General features: G+C 35.9%; 1 protein-coding gene across 1 annotated transcript in view; it reads left to right on the forward strand.

Annotated features, from left to right (window-relative positions):
• Wdr81 (WD repeat domain 81) overlaps positions 1–23,048 on the forward strand; it is a 340,798-nt gene that overhangs the window by 284,208 nt on the left and 33,542 nt on the right. The window contains exons 20-21 of the mRNA XM_067149985.2: positions 9,027–9,151; positions 15,560–15,660. Of these exons, the coding sequence (XP_067006086.2) occupies positions 9,027–9,151; positions 15,560–15,660 (226 nt within the window). The remainder of the gene's footprint in view (positions 1–9,026; positions 9,152–15,559; positions 15,661–23,048) is intronic.

Below are 23,048 nucleotides of genomic sequence, written 5' to 3' on the forward strand. Positions count from 1 at the left end.
GGCGAAGAATTTTTGAGACAGGCTGTATGTGGCAGGCTGTAGTATATTCCGCTAACAATCCGGAACAGCTAACCGAAGGTTGGTTCGAGATGAGTATTGTGTGATGCATAGTAAGATCCCAAGTGAAAAACAATTTCTATTGAAGATTGTAGCTCGTGGTAGTTAAAGACCAAGTGACTAGTTTACGTAAAATCAGTAGAATGAATATTATAGTAATAGGACCTCAACGGTAGAAGAGCATTCTGAATACACAGTTGGTTACTTGACTGTAATGACAAATTTCTAATCCGTAAATTTCATAAATTACGAAACAATAATTTATCATTAAATCGGGAACATTGTGGGATGAGATATTGGACGTTATTAAAGTGATAGTTTGGCTGTGTAGATTCATTGGATTTCGCTTCACTGGATAGTCATGGACATTTGGAATAATGAGATGGTAGGCAATTTGAGGGCTTCACCCTAAAATTACAGTGTGGATTTTTGCGGTGGTGATGATTACTGTTTTTAGCGATATTCACATAATGTTAGACAGACGTGTGTTGAAAGTCATTATTATTTTCTCAAACTTCATTGTGTATGTCGAATTCGTGTTCAAGTTGTGGATTGCTTGCCACACGTTATTTATTTTCAATTTCATGTTTTATTAACAAGATAGGGACTTGGTGCATTTCCCGACTTGCGTTCATTCTGTGGCAAGATTCGTTTCATTGTGTGCTATTATTTTCGACAAGGTTTACAGCTAAAACATCTAAGAGTGTGTTTGAAGTTACGATTTCGCTTGACATTCTAGAGGAAGCGTAGACAACCCAATTTCCGCTCGACAATAGATTTTGGACGTCACATGTTATCCTAGGAGTATACTGATGATGAGACATCCTAGTTCACGCTCAACGATAGGTTTAGGAAGGTGTGTGTATGTACATAGAGGTTTAGGATGTAGGCTGTATATACTCGTCTTAGATTAGATGTTTTTTTTGCGAAGTGACTTGAGCGATGGTAGTGTCTGCAGTAGTGTATGCAATGCGAAGAGTGTTAGCTAAGTAATATTGTTGCCATGTTTGCGCGCAGCCCCTTACCAGCTGGAAGGTGTTTACCTAAGATTATGGAACCACTAGTGGCATGAACGTGAGGGTTGTCTAATATTGGGTACTGAGCTAACGGTGATTGGAATGTTACTGCAGTGTGCCACACGTGTTTCAGTTCAATGAACTTCAGTATTTTATTTTGTTACAGACTTAATTGTTTGTCGTTCTCATGTCCGAGTGCTTTGCTAGTGTGCGTGTTGACACTTAGCTTTTTTATGAGAGACTTCAGTTACGAATGCCGGTTCGATTCGTCAGCCGGTAATATATTTTATTTTAAATTTTCATTCTTTCATTTTTTTATAATACGTAGTTGAGTGTGGTCGATTAATGACTTTGTAGGTAGTGTGTTGGAACAAACAATAAGTAGATGGATCTGTGATAGTAGTCGTTGTTGTAAAGGAAAGAACTCCTGTGTTTTATTTTATTTTGCCATGTGGACTTGTAATTTTATTAAGCGTAACGTAACCATTTATAACCTAAAAGTTGGTTTTATAATAATATTTTTCAAGTGATTTGTCACTTTTTATTTAAGTTCAGTGTTTGGCATTTCTTCTAAATGCATGATGAGTATGTGTTTCCTGCATTTTGCAGTTTTTGTTCCTTCAGAACGACGTAAAGTAAGATCCTCTCGGATCGTGTTGTTGTTGGTTCCTACTGAACAGCTGTTTTGGTGATGCACGTTTCAGCATCAGGATTATTTTATAACTTAAGGGTCTCACGAGATGACAATACATGATGGAATTTTAATTTCAATTATGAATGCTGCTGTTAACTTGCAGTGAACACCATGCTTTCCAATAATATTTCGCAACCTATCCAAAGCTACTGATAGTCAATTTGGTTCGATCAAGGGTCCATTCGGCGGGTGTTTCCATATCCGACAGAGTATTTGACTGGTGGATAAACTTAAGAGAAAATTTGAAACTCTATTTGTTGAAGGTCAGATTTTCCACGGATCATGTGGATTAATTCTCAATTATCGTTTGGATCAATAGGTGCCCGATTTTCAGGTTTTCTTTTCACTTTTTCAGTTTCGCCGTCCACTAATTTGTGATATTTCTCTTTTTCTCCAAAAAAAATTCTTCAATACTGTAATCAATAAAACTAACGCCATGCAATGTGACTGCGTTTGAAACATTAAATAATTAAATATTCTCTTGATCAAGGATTTTATATAAAAGTTGTTTTTTTTGTGTGCAGTTAATTGAGTCAATACAACTTAGTAAGCACATATTTGCTCCTCGTTTCAAGTAGTTAGGCTCTCTTCTGAACCCCATCGTTTGGTTAAGATCGTGACCGAATTATTCCCGCTACGACCCCAAGATTTAAGAGTTCGATATTGCTCTACTGCAGCAACTGTGGCCAATCAACGATGGAATGGTAAGTCAAGGGTTCAATACAGACCATAATGTACATCCCAGCCGCACTGAATCAAAAATATTAACCCAGATAATTCATAAATTAAATCACAATGCCATAGTAGACATGGGTAATCAAAAAAACACCCGATATTAATTAAAAAATAGAACGAGCCAGTTAAATTAACATAACTGAGTCAAACACATGAACTCCACATAAGATGAAACAATCCATTATTATATTCACGATGCCACACACAAGTTGACACTATCGCAGACAAGATAATAATGAATAATAATCAATTACCTAACTGCCAAGCCACGATGAGATAAACAACAACAATAAGATGGGATAAGAACCGAACTCCCGATCGCTCACACTAGGGCTGTCCAAAGACCCTCAATTAAAACCCATAACGTTACAAGTTACATAATTAAAATTTTACTAGGCCTATGTTAAAATTAATGCGGGTATACCAATATAATTAGGACAATAATCTCACAAAAAAACCCGAATTAAAGATGAAAACAAACCATCCTAACCCTAAATATACGCCCCAAAGAAATATTAAAATTTACAAAATCTGATGAATAATAATAATAATAATAATAATAATCAAATCCTAAACCTAAAAACCATATTACAGATTCGCAAAACCAAACAAACAGTAATCACCTTTGTTGACTTCAAAAAGGCGTATGATTCCATAGATCGGCAGACCCTGTTCAACATACCAGAGGAATTTCAAGTCGACAGGAAAACGAGGGAATTGATTAAACAAACTCTGACCAACACAACATCAAAAGTTAAGTTCTTGGGAGAAATTTCTGAACCGTTCGAAATCAGAACTGGTGTCCGACAGGGAGATGGACTATCCCCACTATTATTCAATTTAGTTTTGGAAAAAGTGATTCGTGAATGGAGAAAAGAAACTAAAGGTATAAACATTGGCAGACTTCTTAAAGACAAAATTCACCTTGATTGCTTAGCTTTCGCAGATGACCTTGCGATCCTTTCGAACAACAGACAAGAAGCAATCCACTCCATAGAAAAATTGCATGAAATAGCCGCAAAAACCGGACTTCAAATTTAATTTGAAAAGACGCAGTTTATGGAAGGAAGAAAATCAAGATTCGACAATCGACCATTAATCACCAAATGTGGAATAATTTCCCAAGTAGACAAATTCAAGTATCTAGGTGAAATTATTCATCCAGCAGGGTTACATCAGGAAACTAACAACGAAAGAACTGCTAAATTGCAAAGGGCTTACGGAATCACATGGAACAGATACAACAGAAGATATATATCAAAAAATGCAAAATTATGACACTACAATACAGTCATCAAACCAGAGGCACTTTATGCATCTGAAACACTGATCATTGGCGGCAGGTCACAAATGAAAAGCATTGAGAAACAAGAGAGGCAAATTCTCAGAAAAATCCTAGGACCAAAGTTCGAAAATGGAATTTGGATGAAAAAGAAACCACATGAAATTTTTCAGTTCACAGAAAAAATCAGATACCATCAGAAAGAGACGACTAAAATTCTACGGACACGTACACAGAATGGACAAAGAAAATTCTAAATCTAGCTCTAACCCTGAAAATACGCAATAGTTGGTTAGCAGAAATTCATGAAGATCTACAAGAAATGGGTATTGAGGACGAAACCATTAGATAGAATGAAATTTAGAAGCTTAGTAAACAAACATTAATTTGCAGAGAAACCAACAAGAAAAAATACAGGCTGGACAGAAACACGCAGAAAGGAACACAGTGAAAAAATGAAGAGATATTGGGAAGAAAAGAAGAAGAAACATTGTGCAAGATAAGTTCAAATGTGCTCCACAGTTGGGCACAATGAATCAAAAAAGTAAAATAATAATAATAATAATAATAATAATAAAATTTGAAAAAAAATGTGGTAATTAGTGCAAGCGTTGTACTAGGTGAAAACACAGGCATTAGAAGGCCAAAACACATGAAAGGATGCACAAATAAATTAGACGAGAATCACAACAAAAATAAATATGAATACATGCACAAAAACACTGCAACAGTAGTGATAATTTTAAAATAGTAACCGCACATACATCTAGAAAATAGCACAAAAAAACACTTGCAAATACACAGGAAAACAAAATAAATCCAAGGGAAAAGCAAATTTCAATCAAGGCAAGGAAAATTTCAAGGTTACCTACAGAACAATGGCCTTCACCGTTACACCATCCTTAGAAGTGGTGGATATTGTAGGATGAGTCTGACATCTTTGGAAGTACTGGAGAGGTACGAAAGTACCTCATCTGGCACTGGTGAACCTATTTGTTCTGTTGTAGTGGCACTGAGAAAGTTATCTTCATCACCACTTGGTTCTTCTCCCCCTTCTGCTTCCATACTTGTTGCCCCAACAGTCCCAGCCATCCCACAGGTGGAAACTGCTTCCTCTTTCAGAAAAGAAATGGCTTCTTTGCTTTCCCCTCCTTCTAGCCATGAAAATTTCAAACCTGCTGTTGTTGTTGTTATTATTATTATTATTATTATTATTATTATTATTATTATTATTATTATTATTATTATTCATGTTCAAGGCAAACCTCTTCTGAACACCTTCCACTAGAGTCTTTGCGAAAGGTCTACAGCACAGCAAGTCACTGTCATTGGCTTTCTTGTTGAGTTTCCTCTAGAACAGAGGTACTCACGCTGGGCATTTCATCCCGTGGGCGCACAGCACTGTAAGTGGGCGGGCAGGCAGGCAGGCGGTGAGCGGATACTATTCAGTCACAGTGACGTAGTTATGTCACACGCTGTGAAGGCTGGGAAAAGTTCTCCCAGTCACTCGCAATCGTTGCAGCGATACTAGAGTTTGAAATGGAGACAGGAAATAATGAAAGAAAGAGGGCAGAAGTCCACGTTGGTTTCAATTTACCTTGTAGGAAATAAGTTATTTATGGTCATTGCAGTTTATATATTTTGACTGAGCAAGTGGCCATGTGGTTAGGGTCTAGCAGCTGTGAGCTTGCATTCGGGAGATAGTGGGGTTCGAACCCCACTGTCAGCAGCCCTGAAGATGGTTTTCTGTGGTTTCCCATTTTCACTGCAGGCAAATGCTGGGGCTGTACCTTAATATAGACCACAGCCGCTTCCTTTCCATTCCTAACCATTTCCTATGCAATCGTTGCCGTAATATCTACCTGTTACATAAAATCAGTTTCATGGTCTGTATCGTACTTCAATAGATTCACAATTAAGTATTTATTATTTCCCACCTAGTCGATACAATGATTGCTTAAGGCAATTTAATGGTTAAAAGTGGTACATGTTTTGTATTTTATCAACATCTTCAGCCACATAACACTGTTTAGAGGAAAAATATATAAAATTGACAAAGTAATGCTTAAGAGGAAGTGTCCTTAAAATTAACATAAGATTGACAACATTAAAACAAACAAAAACTCAAGAGAAAATATATAAATTATTACTACAATTGAAAGCAGTTGTCAAGGAAACACTTGTACAATATTCCATAGAGAATATGTCCTAAATGAATATTCTTTTCTTAATAATTCATGAAAAAAGGTCAAATTATAAATTATACAGTTTATAAGTAATTGTCGAAATGAAGAAAACCAGATATCACAATGTGGTTCTTATTATTAATGCAGATGAAAATATAACTAATTCCTAGTTGTCAATTCTTATTAAGCCTGCTTTCTTTTGGAACAGTAACTCCTGTCATTCTTTCACAGTCTTGTGTCTGGTGTAATATTGATGATGCGTTCTTCCTTGCTCTTGCACCTGAGGAGGTGGAGGAGAATCCTTTTTATTATCAAATTCTAGTATATTTGAAAATGCTTGAGAAAGATCACGAAAAAAGAATTGGAATTTCTCCATCTGCAGATAGCCCTACAACTTATTCCTCCTCAGTTGAAGCTATAGGTGGCAGCAAGGAGGTTCTTGACACACCTATATCCCCCGCTCCTCCACTTCCTCAGGTGCAAGAGCAAGGAAGAACGCATCATCAATATTACACCAGACACAAGACTGTGAAAGAATGACAGGAGTTACTGTTCCAAAAGAAAGCAGGCTTAATAAGAATTGACAACTAGGAATTAGTTATATTTTCATCTGCATTAATAATAAGAACCACATTGTGATATCTGGTTTTCTTCATTTCGACAATTACTTATAAACTGTATAATTTATAATTTGACCTTTTTTCATGAATTATTAAGAAAAGAATATTCATTTAGGACATATTCTCTATGGAATATTGTACAAGTGTTTCCTTGACAACTGCTTTCAATTGTAGTTAACAATTTATATATTTTCTCTTGAGTTTTTGTTTGTTTTAATGTTGTCAATCTTATGTTAATTTTAAGGACACTTCCTCTTAAGCATTACTCTGTCAATTTTATATATTTTTCTTTTAAACAGTGTTATGTGGCTGAAGATGTTGATAAAATACGAAACATGTACCACTTTTAACCATTAAATTGCCTTAAGCAATCATTGTATCGACTAGGTGGAAAATAATAAATACTTAATTGTAGATCTACCTGTGTCGGTGCGACGTGAAGTAAATTGTAAACAAAACAAAAAAGTATTTTAACTGGATACAATAATGAGTTAGACTTACAACCTCAAATATTTTTGTACTGTACAATTTTCATTATGATATTATAAGAGGTGCTTTAGAACCATTTTTAACATAATATAGAGTTAAGTTGGATAAGCTGTGGCTTGAAGTTGCTTGGGTTTAAATTATCTGATAAACTTACCAATAATTCAATCATGCTTACCGGGAATAACATCAGTTAATTATTTATTTGAAAATTTACTGTGTATATATACATGTATTTGGTAGATGCATTTACATTGTTGGATAGTAAATGTGATAAAACTCCTCACCATTATCATTGGATGCCTGATAAGTTTTAAATATTGTTTTCAGAAATTCAGTGAAAGAGAAAGTCACATAACACTACAACTCTGTGCAAAATCAAGCAGTAAACTTGTTGAATTATTATGTAAATATATTACATGTAGCTGAATGAATAACATACCGTAATTTTTTTAAAAATTGAAATACTATCATTCCCATCCACAGAATTGTAAATCATAGCTTGTATGTTTAAACCCTGTATCTTCATAAATTGTAATACAAATATTATAGCATGTCAGGTTTCTTTGAATGTATAAATATTTTAAATAAAATTAACTGTTTACACTTCGCTGTATAGTGGAGGAGAACTACGTAGTCACAATTGAAAGTCACTGCTCCACTTTTCTGCAAAGTGTGTTCGCTCTCTGGCTTCGCTGTGATGTTATAATCGCTACGCAAGCCGCCCTCATTTATGTCAGGCCAGCCTGGCTGCACTGGGTTAGCCTCAATGGGTGCTCAGCTGGGCACCTCTGCTCTAGATGTAAGGAATACGATTTGATTTCAAGAAGTAAATTAAGAGTAAAAATGACATTCGGTAAAGACTACCGATTACTTTTCTAGTAATTTTTAATTGTAATCATTACAGATAATTCAATTACTTTTAATCAATTACTTTCGAACACTACAGCAACAGAGGACATTTTGGAGAACTGAACTGGCATGTACTGCCCATTACAAGACTTGGCTTACTAAGATAATGGCTGCTTGCTGATCAGCCAGATGGCCTACAGATATTCAAGTGCTACATGGTCAGCATATAACATCCTCACCCGAATTGTTTGGCTTTCATTATTGGGTCTGCCAGCTCTCATATAACATACCTTCTCACAAGTCTCTCAAGGCTGAATGAACCCCTTTCAGCCCTTGGTCCAGAATTAGAATCTTTTAACTAGCCAGAAATTGAACCTGGGGCCTCCAGGCAGAAGACGGCACGCTACCCCTATACCATACAAGTTGATTCACTTTTAAGTTTTATGTTATCTATCCAGAAGAGGTCCAAATCCTGTGACATGATCATATGATTGTTATAAATGTGTTGTTTATATTTGTTATGTTTTGCCTGTGAATGTTCCTCCTATTTGCTCCATTTCTCTCTTTCATTTTGTATATGTCCCTCTTCTGTTAATGTTTGTTAATTCATTCCTGTAAAATTGTTTAAATTGAAAGACCAGATTTTCTTTTAAAAATAATTTAAAATAGATTTGTCAGAATCCTTCAGAACAAGAAATATATATACATTATTTGGATAAACAATAAACATAACAAGATCGCAAATATAGCACTTCCTATTATCTACTGTTGCTAACTTATCAGAATAAATGTTTTGTTTTTTTTGTTTGTTTGTTTGCAGAAAGTGGAAATAAACATTATGAAATAAACATACTATTGTGGAGGCCTATGGAAATAGGCTACTGGTATGTACATTTAAAAAAATATATACATAAAGAGAAGTTCAAAATCTGAATTTGGCATATGTTCAGCAATTCAGCTGAGGATGTTATATGCTGACCATGTGCGACTTCAATATTTGTTGGCCTTTGGCTGACCAGCAAGCAGCACTCATCTTAGTAAGCCAAGGCTTGTGTAATTATTTTCTTTATTATAATTTTACCTTTTTATCTTTTCCAGGTGATGTTGATGTTTTATATCTCTCAGATTACCTAAGTCCTGGCAGCAGTGCTGAAGTTGATAGAGGAGGGTCTGGTAGTTTTGGAAGCAATGTTTCAGTTGTTGGCAACAGGATTGACTTACAGGTATATTAGAATGATGGAATTTATGTATTGTTAATTATTTGAAATTTCTGTCAGTACATAATATGTACTTCTTGTCCTTTCTCAGTCTGAAGACCAAAGAAATAGCTAAAACAATATTCTGTACTTTTGAGGACCACAATAGGTTTTTGAAAGATAATATGTACAGAATTCCAGCTAATAATGTAGTATTTTTAAGTGACTTTATGTACGACAACTAAATAGGGACACTGCCGGGCTGAGTGGCTTAGACAGTTGAGGCGCTGGCCTTCTGACCCCAACTTGTCAGGTTCGATCCTGGCTCAGTCTGGTGATATTTGAAGGTGTTCAAATTCATCACCCACGTGTTGGTAGATTTACTGACACGTAAAAGAACTCCTGCGGGACTAAATTCCAGCACCTAGGCATCTCTGAAAACCATAAAAGTAGTTAGTGGGACGTAAAGCAAATAACATTAATTAAATGGAGACCGCTTATAAACAGTTTGAAATGTAGATTTCTTTAATTTTTGTTTAACAACCCCTCCCTAATCTGATGATATTTCATGGACAAATTCAATTTAAAATATTGAGTGGTGAAAGAGGTTAAAACACACAAAAGATAAAAGCAATATCAATTCAGTTTGGTTTGAGAGAAAATAGGAGATAAAAGAAACAAAATAAACATAAACGCACAAACTCCATATCTACCTTAACTGCCAGCTTTATATAAGAATTATTTCCTCATCAATCTCACAAGGGGGCATTCCCTACTCGTCACCACTGATTGTTCTCAAATTTATAGAACATACAGGGCTTGTTAGAAATGAAACTACCCAAAGTGGGAACTCCAGATGGCCAAGCATATAGAAAATAAAAATAAAAATGTTGACACGGTTCTCACACCGCATAAGCCACTTACGTTATTGCACATTGCAAGTGACTAATCTCATGTTTTAATCCGTATTGAAATCTGTTAATATACAATAATAAAGTTTTATTATGAATCCACCTGTTCAATACATTATAATGTTGTTACATTAAAATAACTTTTTAACTAATGAAGTTATTTTAATGTAACAACATTATAATGTATTGAACAGGTGGATTCATAATAAAACTTTATTATTGTATATTATTGCACATGCCGAGCAGTAGTTGTCCTAGCGGTAAGAGCTCGAACTGGTAATTCGATGGTCATGCATTCGACTCCCCATGTGGAGCCTGTTTTTTCTGTCAAATTTTTTATACTATTCATTTTCCAATTATGCAAAGAGGTGAATAATTCATTTTATTATATGCAAAAGGCATAGAAAAGGTAAAAAAATTGGGATTTCATTGTCATTGTCTACCTGCTCCAAGAATCTATTGTTTGTGTACAGCCGCCAGGAGCAACCTTCACTTGTCAGGTGAAAACGAATCTTACAGTGAAACGATTATTCACGTTTATGGCACATTCCCCAAGGAGAGGAAATGGCCAATAAAGGAGAAAAAAGAATTATTTCTGTTTGAACAAGTCGGGAAAGTTCGCAACACCAAATTTTCTACATTGTGCGCTCATTAACAAAAATGACGTCCTATATGCCTTTTGCATATGTAAAATAAATTATAAATGAATAATATAAAAATTGAGAAAAATATTCTCTACACGGCGAGTCGAACTCACGACCTTCGAATTACTAGTCCAAGCTCTTACCGCTACGCCAACTACTGCGCGGCGGGCGTACTAACGTAAGTGGGTTATACGGTGCATGAGCTGCGTCAACATTTATATATTTTTTTTATTTTCTATATGCTTGACCATCTGGAGTTCCCACTTTGGGTACTTTCATTTCTAGCCAAACCCTGCATGTTCTATAAATTAGAGCAAAATCGGTGGTGACGAGTGGGGAATATCCCCTTGTCAGTTCTTTCCATATCATTTGCAGAGGATTCAGAATGTTAACGAGGTAGAGGAGGACTGAAATTCTAAACTGCTCTCCATAGTAAAGACTGCTCAGAAATGTTGCTTTGTAATGATTATGGAAACTAATATTCATTAATTTAATACTGGTATTGTAGTTGAAGACAGCTGAAAATTGCCCACAAATTATACCATTTAGTACAGTAGCCTGAAAACTAATGTTTGTTCAAGTCCATACATTTGAAGATTGGTGCCATAATGTATTACTATTAGGCACTGATAATCACATTGTTTTGATTTTAAACTTTATGCATGCGGGATCTTCAAGGCTCTATTCCTTTTTAAATTAGTATAAATATTTTTAGCAACCACGTGTGATGCATTCAATAGCTTCATGTGGAAGAGAGAGGGAGCTTGGTTTAGTAGCTTGATTATTGATGCCAGGTAATGTCAACAGTTGTGATGAACCTTGGGAGACCCAACATGAGTAATTACATATGAATACAAAACAAGGTAAACTTTTGTTTCTATTGATGCTTTAGTTGTTCTTCCAATTTTTGTTCATTTTCTTCCTATATCATTACATCATCTGCATATGCTATGACTTACATATCATTTGCTGTTGACCTTTGGCGAACTTTCCTCATAATGTTGTCCATCACTATATTAAAGAGCACTGGTGAAAGTATAGTACGCGCACCTTTTCTTGAGCCCTGGTTCCCATTCGTTACTATGGAGATCCGGGCTCAAGAAAAGGTGCGCGTACTATACACTTCTTTGTCTAACTCCTCTATCTGTTCTAAACCATTCTGATTTTTTGCCATCTATTATAACACAGGTCACATTTTTTATACATGTTTCTAATTCTGAATTGCATTTCTCTTGACAATTTCATTCTACTCAGCCCTTGCCGTATCTCTTCTCTGCTCTTCTCTTCTAACCATGCCATAAGCCTTTTGTATATCTATGAATGCAACTGTGATGTCTTTCCCAAATTCCCATTCCTTGTCTACTATTTGTCTTGTAATCTATCAGTGTCATGTCCGTATTGATACTTGGTACCTATAATCACAAAGAATGGGTACCGTCCACCTAATCAATACTTTATTATATCTTGTTACTAAGCAGTACCGGTTTCGACCTTCACAGAGGTCATCTTCAGCTGGTCATAAGATCTAAAGTTAACTTAAAAATAAATTTAAAAACATAACTAAATCTAATGAAGAATGTCACATGATGTGAGTGATAAGATTAAAATATACAATATATAAAATATACAATGATATGATGTATCTTCTAGTTTAAAAACAAGCGTCAAAATTCCATGACATGTATGTGTTACATAAATTTCTAGTGTACTGTTCGTGAGTAGTAGATAATTTGGTGAAAAACAATTTCAACTAGTAAAATGTTTATGGCATTCTTGAAGTACACTTTGAAGTTCAGTTCATATTGGTGAATCGTTCTATACATTCATTGGTATGTTTATACTAAACATTATGTTTATACTAAACATTCTGGAACATTCTATGATATGGATGTAATAAAATTTATCAAATTTATCAAATAATATCTACTCAATATCTTTTAACGAGATTAGTACCAAGAAAACTAATGACACACCATAATATTTTCATGTTCATCATTCAACATTCTTAATCATATGAACTTAAAAGAAAAACAATATACATAGTTGAATATTCTAGAATGCTTGGTACAAACATACCTGTGAATGTACAAAATTAATATAATTCCAAAACGTACCGCAAGAATCATGTGAACATTTTTAGTATTTTAATGTATTATTTGATAAATTTGATTACATCCATATCATAGAATGTTCCAGAATGTTTAGTATAAACATACCAATGAATGTATAGAACGATTCACCAATATGAACTGAACTTCAAAGTGTACTTCAAGAACGCCATAAACATTTTACTAGTTGAAATTGTATTTCACCAAATTATCTACTACTCACGAACAGTACACTAGAAATTTATGTAACACATACATGTCATAGAATTTTGACGCTTGTTTTTAAACCAGAAGATACATCATATCATTGTATATTTTATATATTGTATATTTTAATCTTATCACTCACATCATGTGACATTCTTCATCAGATTTAGTAATGTTTTTAAAATTATTTTTAAGTTAACTTTAGATCTTATGACCAGCTGAAGATGACCTCTGTGAAGGTCGAAACTGGTACTGCTTAGTAACAAGATATAATAAAGTATTGATTAGGTGGACGGTACCCATTCTTTGTTACTATTTGTCTTGCTGTGAATATGGCATCAATAGTTTATCTTCCAGGTCTGAATACTTGTTGTTCTTCTCTTAATTGTGAATCTATCTTGTTCTTGATTTTTGTAAGATTATCTTTTCACAAATCTTCGTGCAATGACACAGTAATGCTATTCCTCTGTAGTTCTCACAAAATGCCTTATTACCTTTTTTTTTTAAATAGGTACAATAATTGCTCTTGTCCAATCATCAGGAATCTCTCCGTCAGTCCATACTATCCTCATTATTCTACACAGCCACTTAATTCCAATAGGTCCTGCAGCTTTAATTATTTCCACTGTGATGTCATCTATTCAAGGAGCTTTGCCATTTTTCATTTCTAATACAGCTTTTTCTACATCCGACATTTGTAGATCTTCTCTTCCTATTTCATCTGATCGTTCATTCGTCCCTTCCACTGTAATGGTGATATTTATTTTATCTTCATCTATTTCCTTGGGTTCATTTGTTTCATTTTGTCCTTCATAAGACCTATCCATTTTGGTGAAATATAAAGCAAATTGTGTCCAAATAACATATATCTAATATTACACTGGGTACAAGGATGGATCAATGATGTTTAGTGATCACTTACTGGTGAGCAATCTGCTGACTAGTATTATGGTGATCAATTTAAAATCTAGCATCTAAAGGCTATCTGACTAGTTATACAAAGACAATAGACAGGACATAACATACAAAGAGGGGGGGGGGGGGGGGGTAGGGAGGGAAGAATAGCCAGAGAGCCTAATTTACAACAGTTATGTATTGTATATTAATTACAACCCAAGGAAAGACACCACCCACATCATTTGGATCAGTACAGAAATCTTTCGTAGAATGCCAGAAATCCAGTTAAACTTTTACACGTGCTTAACCCTTTTATTGTATCACAGTAAAGAATACCACCACCAGTTATATGAACCATCTGATTGAGCAAGGAGACGTATCAGGAAACATGGATAAGAATAGATCTTGAGAAAAATATATAAACTAAGTAAACAGTTCACTTAGGCTAAACCTAATGTCTCCTGTAAATTATACTGGGACTGAAAAAGTTAGTTATTAATCTCAACACTACCGGTACATGAAGTTGCCTTTTCTCACAAGGAGCAAAGTGGTAGTATATAAGAACAAGATAATCCATGTGATTCTGTACTACATCATTTTGAAGCCATAAGCCTAAGAAAGTGTAACCTCATTTCATGTTCTTGTAGAACTGTGATGTAATTTTAATTCTGCTCTATAGGAGCTACAGCTAACTATGTAGTATGGAAATTTTATTCATGTAATTCTGCACTAAACTATTTCAAAGAACAACTTTAAGAAAGTGAAGGTTTACTTAATGTTTCAGCAGGACTGTAATGTAATTTTAATCTGACAATGTAGAACAACTAAGACTTTCAATTTTAATTTATTGTACAACTGTATTTTAACATTCATATGTTTCTATATCATGACTTTTCAAGTTTATATAATTTTTGGCTGAAGATGATCTCGTGGGAAGATCAAAGCTAGTCTCAACTTAATGTAGCCTTTATGTTATAAAGTATTGAATATGTGGAACCATCCTAGCTTTTTGCTTTCTAATTTGTCATTTGTATTTCAATACGAATCAATATGAAACTTACTGCTTATGATAAAAGACTCAGACAGCATCGTAATTCACCATCTCTATTGTACATAGGTCATGTCATTTTACAAATTCTGATTTGTGTTATTCACAATATTGTTCTGGGTCATTGTATTCTATAAAGTAGAATGTACCTTTGACTTTCATTTAGAATTCAGCATCCTCGTGGTCACGTACAGTAGTGAACAGGTGTCATTTTGGAATATACCGTATATATGTAGGCCTATTTATTTATTATTGGGTTTATACCAGCCAGAAAAAAAAAAAAGAATTCACTTAATTCTGTTTAGAACTTAATTAATTTATTAAATTCTTAGCTGGAGTCAGTTTTAATAGTTTGTTACAATGACAGTAGACTACATTTGTGAATGAGTTTACTTGATCCCACTGCTTATCCTAAACATTGCACTATCTTTGGCTTGTCTTTCATATCACTGTAATGATAGCAAAGTTAAGGATTAAATTATGTGTGTTCTTGAATTTAAGTTGTATTTTACAAAGATACATTCCTGCTTTATTCTAATCATTTTAGTTGTCACTGGTATTTGAAAGATGGTTGGTGGGTATTGTAGGAATGAATGAAAATCACATAAGTCTTTTTTTAGAGAGAAGACGTTCCTTCGGTAGTACTACCCAATGTGAGCCAGCAACCAGCAGCCAGTGACATCATGACAATTATAAGTCGCAAGATGGAGAACACCAAAAGGTATATCCATCAGCATCTTATGTCAGTAGTAACTTATCTGGATTTCAATGAACTACTCATTATATACTAGCAATTTTCCAGTAACACAATTAACAGTTCTTAGCACTCCTTTCTAGAGTTGTTTTCTTTTAGTAATTTTCATTGCTTAAAAGGAAAACACTTTTTTATTATTTTTAAGTGCATGGGAAGGATATATTATTGGCTGTGGTATTTGACTTTTCTAGATAAAGATATAACAATGTCCCAAAATACCTGGTGTGGAGGACTCAGGAAAATCACCAAACTGATCAGGAAATAATGCAAATGATTAATCCTATGTATCAAAATTGTGAGAACTTGGTGAAAATTAATACACCAAACAAGGTAGTTCAAAGTGAAGACAGGATTGAGAAAAGGAAGTGTATTGTTATTCATATTATTTATCATAATTTTGAAAAGAATCAAATGGAGTGAACTAGATGATGGCAGGCCAAATGAAAACAATGCTATTTGCAGAAGACACAGTTACATGGGATGAAAAGAAAGAGGAAGTTCAGCTACAAGTTATGTAATAATGAAATTGGGAAATTTGAATTGAAGATCATCTTGCAACATTGTGTTCCTACATGTGCAGGGTCTGCTCTTCAGATCAACAATGCCATTTAAGCAATCACATGAAATGTTCAAAGTCAGCCGAGTAATCTTCATGTTGGCAGCATTGTTTTGTTTGCCTTCCATGGGGGCACTTATCAACAGTGAAGTTGTATGCATCACAAGCAATGGTACCATTTGTTTTTCTCAGGATATGGCCGTACCATCTCAGGTGCCCTTCTCTCATTTCCTGTTGAATGGGAACAACTCCCATCCTCTGCCTATCATGTCACTGGTTATGTGATCAAGAAGTGAAACACCAAGAGACAACATTACATGTGTATCTCCATGGTGTGTAGAGGGTGCTTGGCACTTTTCATGAATGTCCAGCTCTTGGCCTCATATAATGCTGCTGGATGGACTATAGTGTGGTACACCTTTGATCTGAGATGGACTGGCATATGCCTACTGTACAGTACTCCTGTGACTCTTCACTGCAGCCCCCACTTCCTGATCAGTGCCACATTTCTCTCTGCACACAGAAATATTGGAAGCAGTTTGTTTTCTCTAGGTCTTGACTTTTGTTTGTGATGGTGGATATGCTCAGGTTGGTTTCCAGATATGACGCAGACCATATTGGCTTGAGCATTCACTCTGTGTCTGAACATAACACTGCAGTTTCTTCTATAGTTGGAATGGAGATGAGCAGAGCTAAATGTGAGACAGTGGTTGTGACAAAGGGAAATAGGATGGAAAGAGGTGACATAAGAATCAAGGCTGAACCCCTGCATAGTCTACAGCTAGTAGTACATTGTCAGAGGATGGAAATTTGGACAAAGAGATAAATATTTGAATTGAACAAGCCATAAAGTTCTCCCGATTGAAAGACAAGTGGTATGGGATAAGGATTTGCCAATGAAATGCAAGGAAGTTCTCTTCTCTTTTTCCTGTATTCAACTCTTTGTCGGATAGGGTAATGAATCAGTGACTTCTGTCTATTGTTCCACCACTCTTTCCTGAACACTTTGGGCCCATCTGTGACTCTTCACTGCTTCTCTCCGTTCTGTATCCACCTCTTTCTTGGTCTATGTCTAGGGCTTCTATCTTCCACCTTCCACTCTAACACGTTGCGTTTGGAGTTCTTGTTTCTTCTGTCCTTTTCACATTATGAAATCACTCCATCCTGGATCTTCCTACATTATCCAGTAATTTCTCTGTTCCAAACGTATCTTTTATCTCTTCATTTGCCGGGCTGAGTGGCTCAGACGGTTAAGGCGCTGGCCTTCTAACCCCAACTTGGCAGGTTCGATCCTGGCTCAGTCCGGTGGTATTTGAAGGTGCTCAAATACGACAGCCCCGTGTCGGTAGATTTACTGCCACGTAAAAGAACTCCTGCGGGACTGAATTCCGGCACCTCGGCGTCTCCGAAGACCTTAAAAAAAGTAGTTAGTGGGACGTAAAGCAAATAACATTATTATTATTATTATTATTATTATTATTATTATTATTATCTCTTCATTTACCTAGTAAGCTGGCCATGCAGTTTGGGTCATGTGGCTGTGAGCTTTCATTCAGATGTCCTGAAGATGGTTTCTCATTTTCACACAGGAAAATGCCAAGCCTGTACTTAATAAGGCCATAGATGCTGCTATCCCAATCCTATCACTTTCCCATCCTTGCATCACCAAAACCTTTGATGTGTTAGTGCAGCATTAAAAACTCTAGCAAAAAACTTAAACATGACCATGTTTTATGTAGGTCTTGTCCTTGACTGGGAATTAATTCTTTACAAATAATTAAAATTGTTACCAGTCATAATTTTTGATCAAATGTTGTACTCCACAGCGCATTTGAGATTCTGGGCTCCATCGTCAGCATAGCATTTGCACCTTAATTTGCTCCAAAAATCTCTGGAAAATAGCTGCTGATGAGACTACCCCAAAAAGAATTATGGAATTGTAGTAACCCCAGTGGTTTATATTAACCGTAACATACTGCTCGGACTCCTTAAGTCTACCTTCAAGAAAATATTGACCCTCTGCTAGGTTCTGAGAAAGCTATTCCGCCCATGGAATAGGGAAATTATTTATCTTGAGTTGACTGTTGATAGTACTGTGAGAGTCAAGTGAATGCCCCTATCCTTTTCTTCACTACCACCAGTGGAGTTGCCCATCTATTTGAGTTTACAGGTTTTGCAATTCCTTCATCTTGCCACTTCATCAATTCTTTCCTAACATTTTCTTCAAGTATACGATGTACCTTATAAAATATACTAGCTGATGTACCTGTGCTTCGCTACAGAATTCTAGGTTAGGTAGTGTACACATTGTGAGCAAGATTGTATTGAATTGCATGACTTTTAATGTTACCCTAGAAATGCGACGGGGAATTCACCAAAAGTCTTTGGGTTAGGGAATTATCATTTTAATGGTAGGCCCGCTTGCCTACCATCAGTCCAATAATTCTGGGAAGTTTTCATTATAATGGCAGACACTCACTCTCCATCTGCCTTTTTACATCCTCAGAAAGACTGTCTTACTGGTTTTCCCAAATGAAACAAACATAGGTCATTACAATGACGTCAGTAGGAATGGCACGGTTAAAAGCAGTGCCTTCATATGAAATACTCGATCAAATGAAAAACAACACACTTTCTCACTTTTAACGAACAGTACTACGCTGCTGATCTCACAGTCCAAAGTTCCAGAGCTGGAATGACCACGCCACAGACAGCCGTGATCCGTGAACACGCTTAGTATTTTTTTTTGGTGGGGGTGTGTGTGTGTGCGTGCGTGTGTGTGTCAAATAGTGGAGAGTCCCAGGGAAAAAACTATGCCCTTTTACTAATCTGTTTTCTAGGAGTACCCGATAAGTCAGAAAATCTCAATTCACTACACTGGCGGCGGAATAATCTGACTTGGAGGCAAATATTTCTTCCAAGCCAGAGGAGAAACCCCTCTTCACTGCTAATTTGGAAGAAAGTGAATGTAGAATTTAATAAAAGCGAAGAGGAAGAAGCTTTTCTGAAGAAACGGTTCTTTACAGGGTTGAATTTTGAGTTATTTAGTGAATTATTGTGATCCTATAATTTGGAATAAACCTAAATTGTAATTCTAGACCAGATCATACTACTACTACTACTACTACTACTACTACTACTACTACTACTACCACCACCACTACTACTATGACTACTAAGTGAGCCTCTGCCTTAAGTCTGCACACTGCTCATTCAAAACAGCGTGTCAGAGTAGGGATTGAATAGCTGGAATACTATAATGAACCAGTGTGTTATGTACCAGCAGTGTCAGAAAATCTATGAACCAAAGGAATGGCATGCTAAAGAAGAAAGTTTTCTAACTCCCCAGCTATTTCACGCCAGTATTCTGTCAGGCTGTTATACTCGGTATGCAGCAGTAATCCCATCTATCGGAGTTGAGTGGCAGCATAAGAGAGAACGAACATCACAACGAACAATGGACAATGTAATGTTATTGTTGATCAATCTTGTGTGCTTTCGATATTGTAGGCCTTCATATTTAGTTTTCCTCCGACTCTGAAATACCACTGTTATCATAGTCGGTACGGCTTGTAGTGACTCATCCCCCAACTTTACATGCCAATTTTCATTAAATTCTCTTAGCCGTTTTCTCGTGATGTGTGTACGTACATACATACAGACAGACAGAAATTACATAAAAGTAAAAAGTGCATTTCCATGTTACTGTGGATATGGCCGATACAGAAAAACCATTCTTTTCAAATTCTGAGCAATGTACAGACAAAACTCCTTCTTTTATAGGCCATATATAGATGAGGGTATTTAGAAGTTGTAGTAAGAATGTAAAGGAAAGGGCATATAGTTATTGTTAAGACCGCAGTTAGAGTATGGTTCCAGTGTATCAGACCCTCACCAGGATAACTTGATTCAAGAACTGGAAAAAACTCCAAAGGAAAGCAGCATGATATGTTCAAGATGATTTCCGACAAAAGAATAGTGTTATGAAAATGTTGCAAACTTTGGCCTGGGATGACTTGGGAATAAGCAGACAAGGTGCTCGACTAAGCAATATTTCTGAGCTGTCAGTGGAGAGATGGTATGGAAAGACAATGGTAGATGAGTAAGGTTGAGTGGTATTTTTAAAAGTAGGAAAGATCACAATATGAAGTTAGAGTTCAAGAGGACAAATTGGGACAAATGTTCATTTAAAGGAAGAGGAGTCAGGGATTGGAATAATTTACAAAGGGAGATATTTGATTAATTTTCAACTTCTTCGAAAGTATTTAAGAAAAGACTAGGTAAACTAATAATGATATAGAATCTGTTACCTGGGCGACTGCCTTAAATACGGATCTGTGGTGATTTGAATGATGGACGGACGGACGGACAGACGGACGGATGGGGGAACAAACAAGGTGACCAAAAAACAACTGTAAATTTGTGAGAGCAAAGTGTATCAGAAGCAGCCGAATGGGGCATATACAATAGATCTGTCAAAGCAGACAACAGAATAAGAATGGGTCCCAGGAAGACACAAAGAACGCTTCTCCCTACACGCAACACATGTCAGGCTGACCGGCCTGTAATTATTGGCTTTATGTTTATCATGGGCTAGTATAGCAACTCTCTATTCATTTAGTTGGTTAACACATTGGCCTTTGGTCCAAGTAGTTCCGGGTTCGATTCCAAGCCAGATTGGTTAATTCGTCTGGGTCAGGATCTAAGTATTTGTGATGTCGTCGACATTAGGAATCATCTTAGATCGGGCCCCATCCTCACAGACATGCAGGTCTCCTATAGGCCGTCTATTAGAGAAGGACCTGCACCAGGCCTCTCTGGAAGCCATACGCCATTATTATTATTCATTTAGTATACCTCCTTCATGCACACAGTAATCAAAATAACACTTCAGATATGGTATTATTCCCAACCCAAGGCCTTTAGTAAATTGCCAGAAAGCTTATAAATTCCAGCTGCTTTTCTACTTTTAAATTTTTTATATCTTATTCTAAATATCTTTGTTATATTGGTAAATTTCAGTACTTTGTTAGTATTAATCACATGCTTCACCTAGACATTATCCTTATATCCAACAACCTTTGCATACTGCTGCCAATCTGAAAGCGAAGAATAACGGCCAAGAGCATTCATCATGCAGACTACATGACACCTCGTTATCTGCAGGCCTTCGGGCTCAATAGCATTCACTTGGTAGGCCATCGTCCTTCGGGGGTGTTGCGGCATGGGGTTTGGGGGTTTGCATACTTCTGAGTGAATACTTTTGCCTTCTGCAAATCCTTGCATATACACTCCCCTTTTTCATTAATGATTCCTGGATTTTCATACAGCTGTTGGTTATGCCTGCCATCATATTATCCTTAGACTTCTTTTCAGTCTCTTTGCTATGTACCTCGTCTATCGCCTTGGTGTCCGTTGTTCTTGCTGACTTCAGGTATAGATTCTGTGATCTCAGCTGCTGTGTTCATCATTTCATAAATATTGCTATTCTTTGCACTTCATTCTAATGTGGGATCTCTTCACTTCACAGCTTTAAAATGAACCTCTTCTTCAGGAGGGTGTAACACTATCATGTCCCTGGTTAGTGAGTCAGTATACAACATTCCAGTATTCCTTGTTGCATATGAATTGACACAATTTTGCAATGCCCCTTAACTGTGGTTTTGAGTCTGTGTGTGTTTGGCCCATTTCCATCCTGCAGTGAAAAAATTTGTTTCAGACTGCTACAGCATGTGGCTGTCAATAGAGGTGTACAAACTCCGTATTTAACTTGCCCATGCTTGCCTGCTCTCCAGGCAAGCAAGCTAGCTGCACGTAAACAACAGTACAGGCAGGCTGCTGCACTCCTGACCAGGTCAAGCTCAGCCCAACTTGGGCAGGCTACAGGTTAGCTTGCTTGCTTGCTTTCTTCTTCCTGCTGCGTTAATTGATGTTTGCTCGTTCATTGTGCTGATATGAGACTCGCGTGAATACATGCCAGAATTTATATAGGATTCGTCAACACAAATATTATTTTATATGGTTATTTAGTATTATGTTAATCATTACAAAGTTGTGTTTAAATGTATTTCGTAATTCAGAGGTTTTATGTAACTAATTAACAAATAATATTTCTCTCTGTCAAACATAGTTACTTAATAAACAGTAGGTTCTCTGAACAAAATATTTGAATATTTAAATAAACATAATGACTGTTGATGGAACTATGACCATAAATATAATGCATTATTTATTATTCGAGAAAATTAGAAACAAGGATATACATAATGTAGGTACAGGTTGTAAATATATTTAGAAAAATAATTTTATAGGTAACTTTTTTGAAATACATTTAATAATTTAGGAATCCCTTCCCCACAAAACCAAAAGAAATAACTATAAAATTAATCAGTTTAGAAGTGTAATTTTACCACTTGCTCTCTTAGTTTGTGGTCGCCTCATACTGTGCACAATGCATACCAATATTTAATGCATGGACACATTATCGCTTGTGTGTATTACTATGAGGTCATTACGTCTTTGTGCATGAATTGCAAGCTGTCCACTTCATGGCCGTATCGATGAGTTTAATCAACAAATTAATCTAAAAAGCCACCTAATCGATACTTTATTTCTTTTGCCTTTGGCAAACTTAAAAATACATTAACAAACACAGTACATGTTTCGACCACTTAGTGGTCATCTTCAGCTGTATATAAAAAATCTTAGATGATAACATTTAAAAGCAAGCACATTGGATCTTATAACTATATCCCATGGGAATCCAAAAACTATTGTTCTAGATAACTTTATTAAAAAC

The sequence above is a fragment of the Anabrus simplex genome, chromosome 6 (assembly GCF_040414725.1).
Source record: "Anabrus simplex isolate iqAnaSimp1 chromosome 6, ASM4041472v1, whole genome shotgun sequence".
Lineage (NCBI taxonomy): Eukaryota > Metazoa > Arthropoda > Insecta > Orthoptera > Tettigoniidae > Anabrus > Anabrus simplex.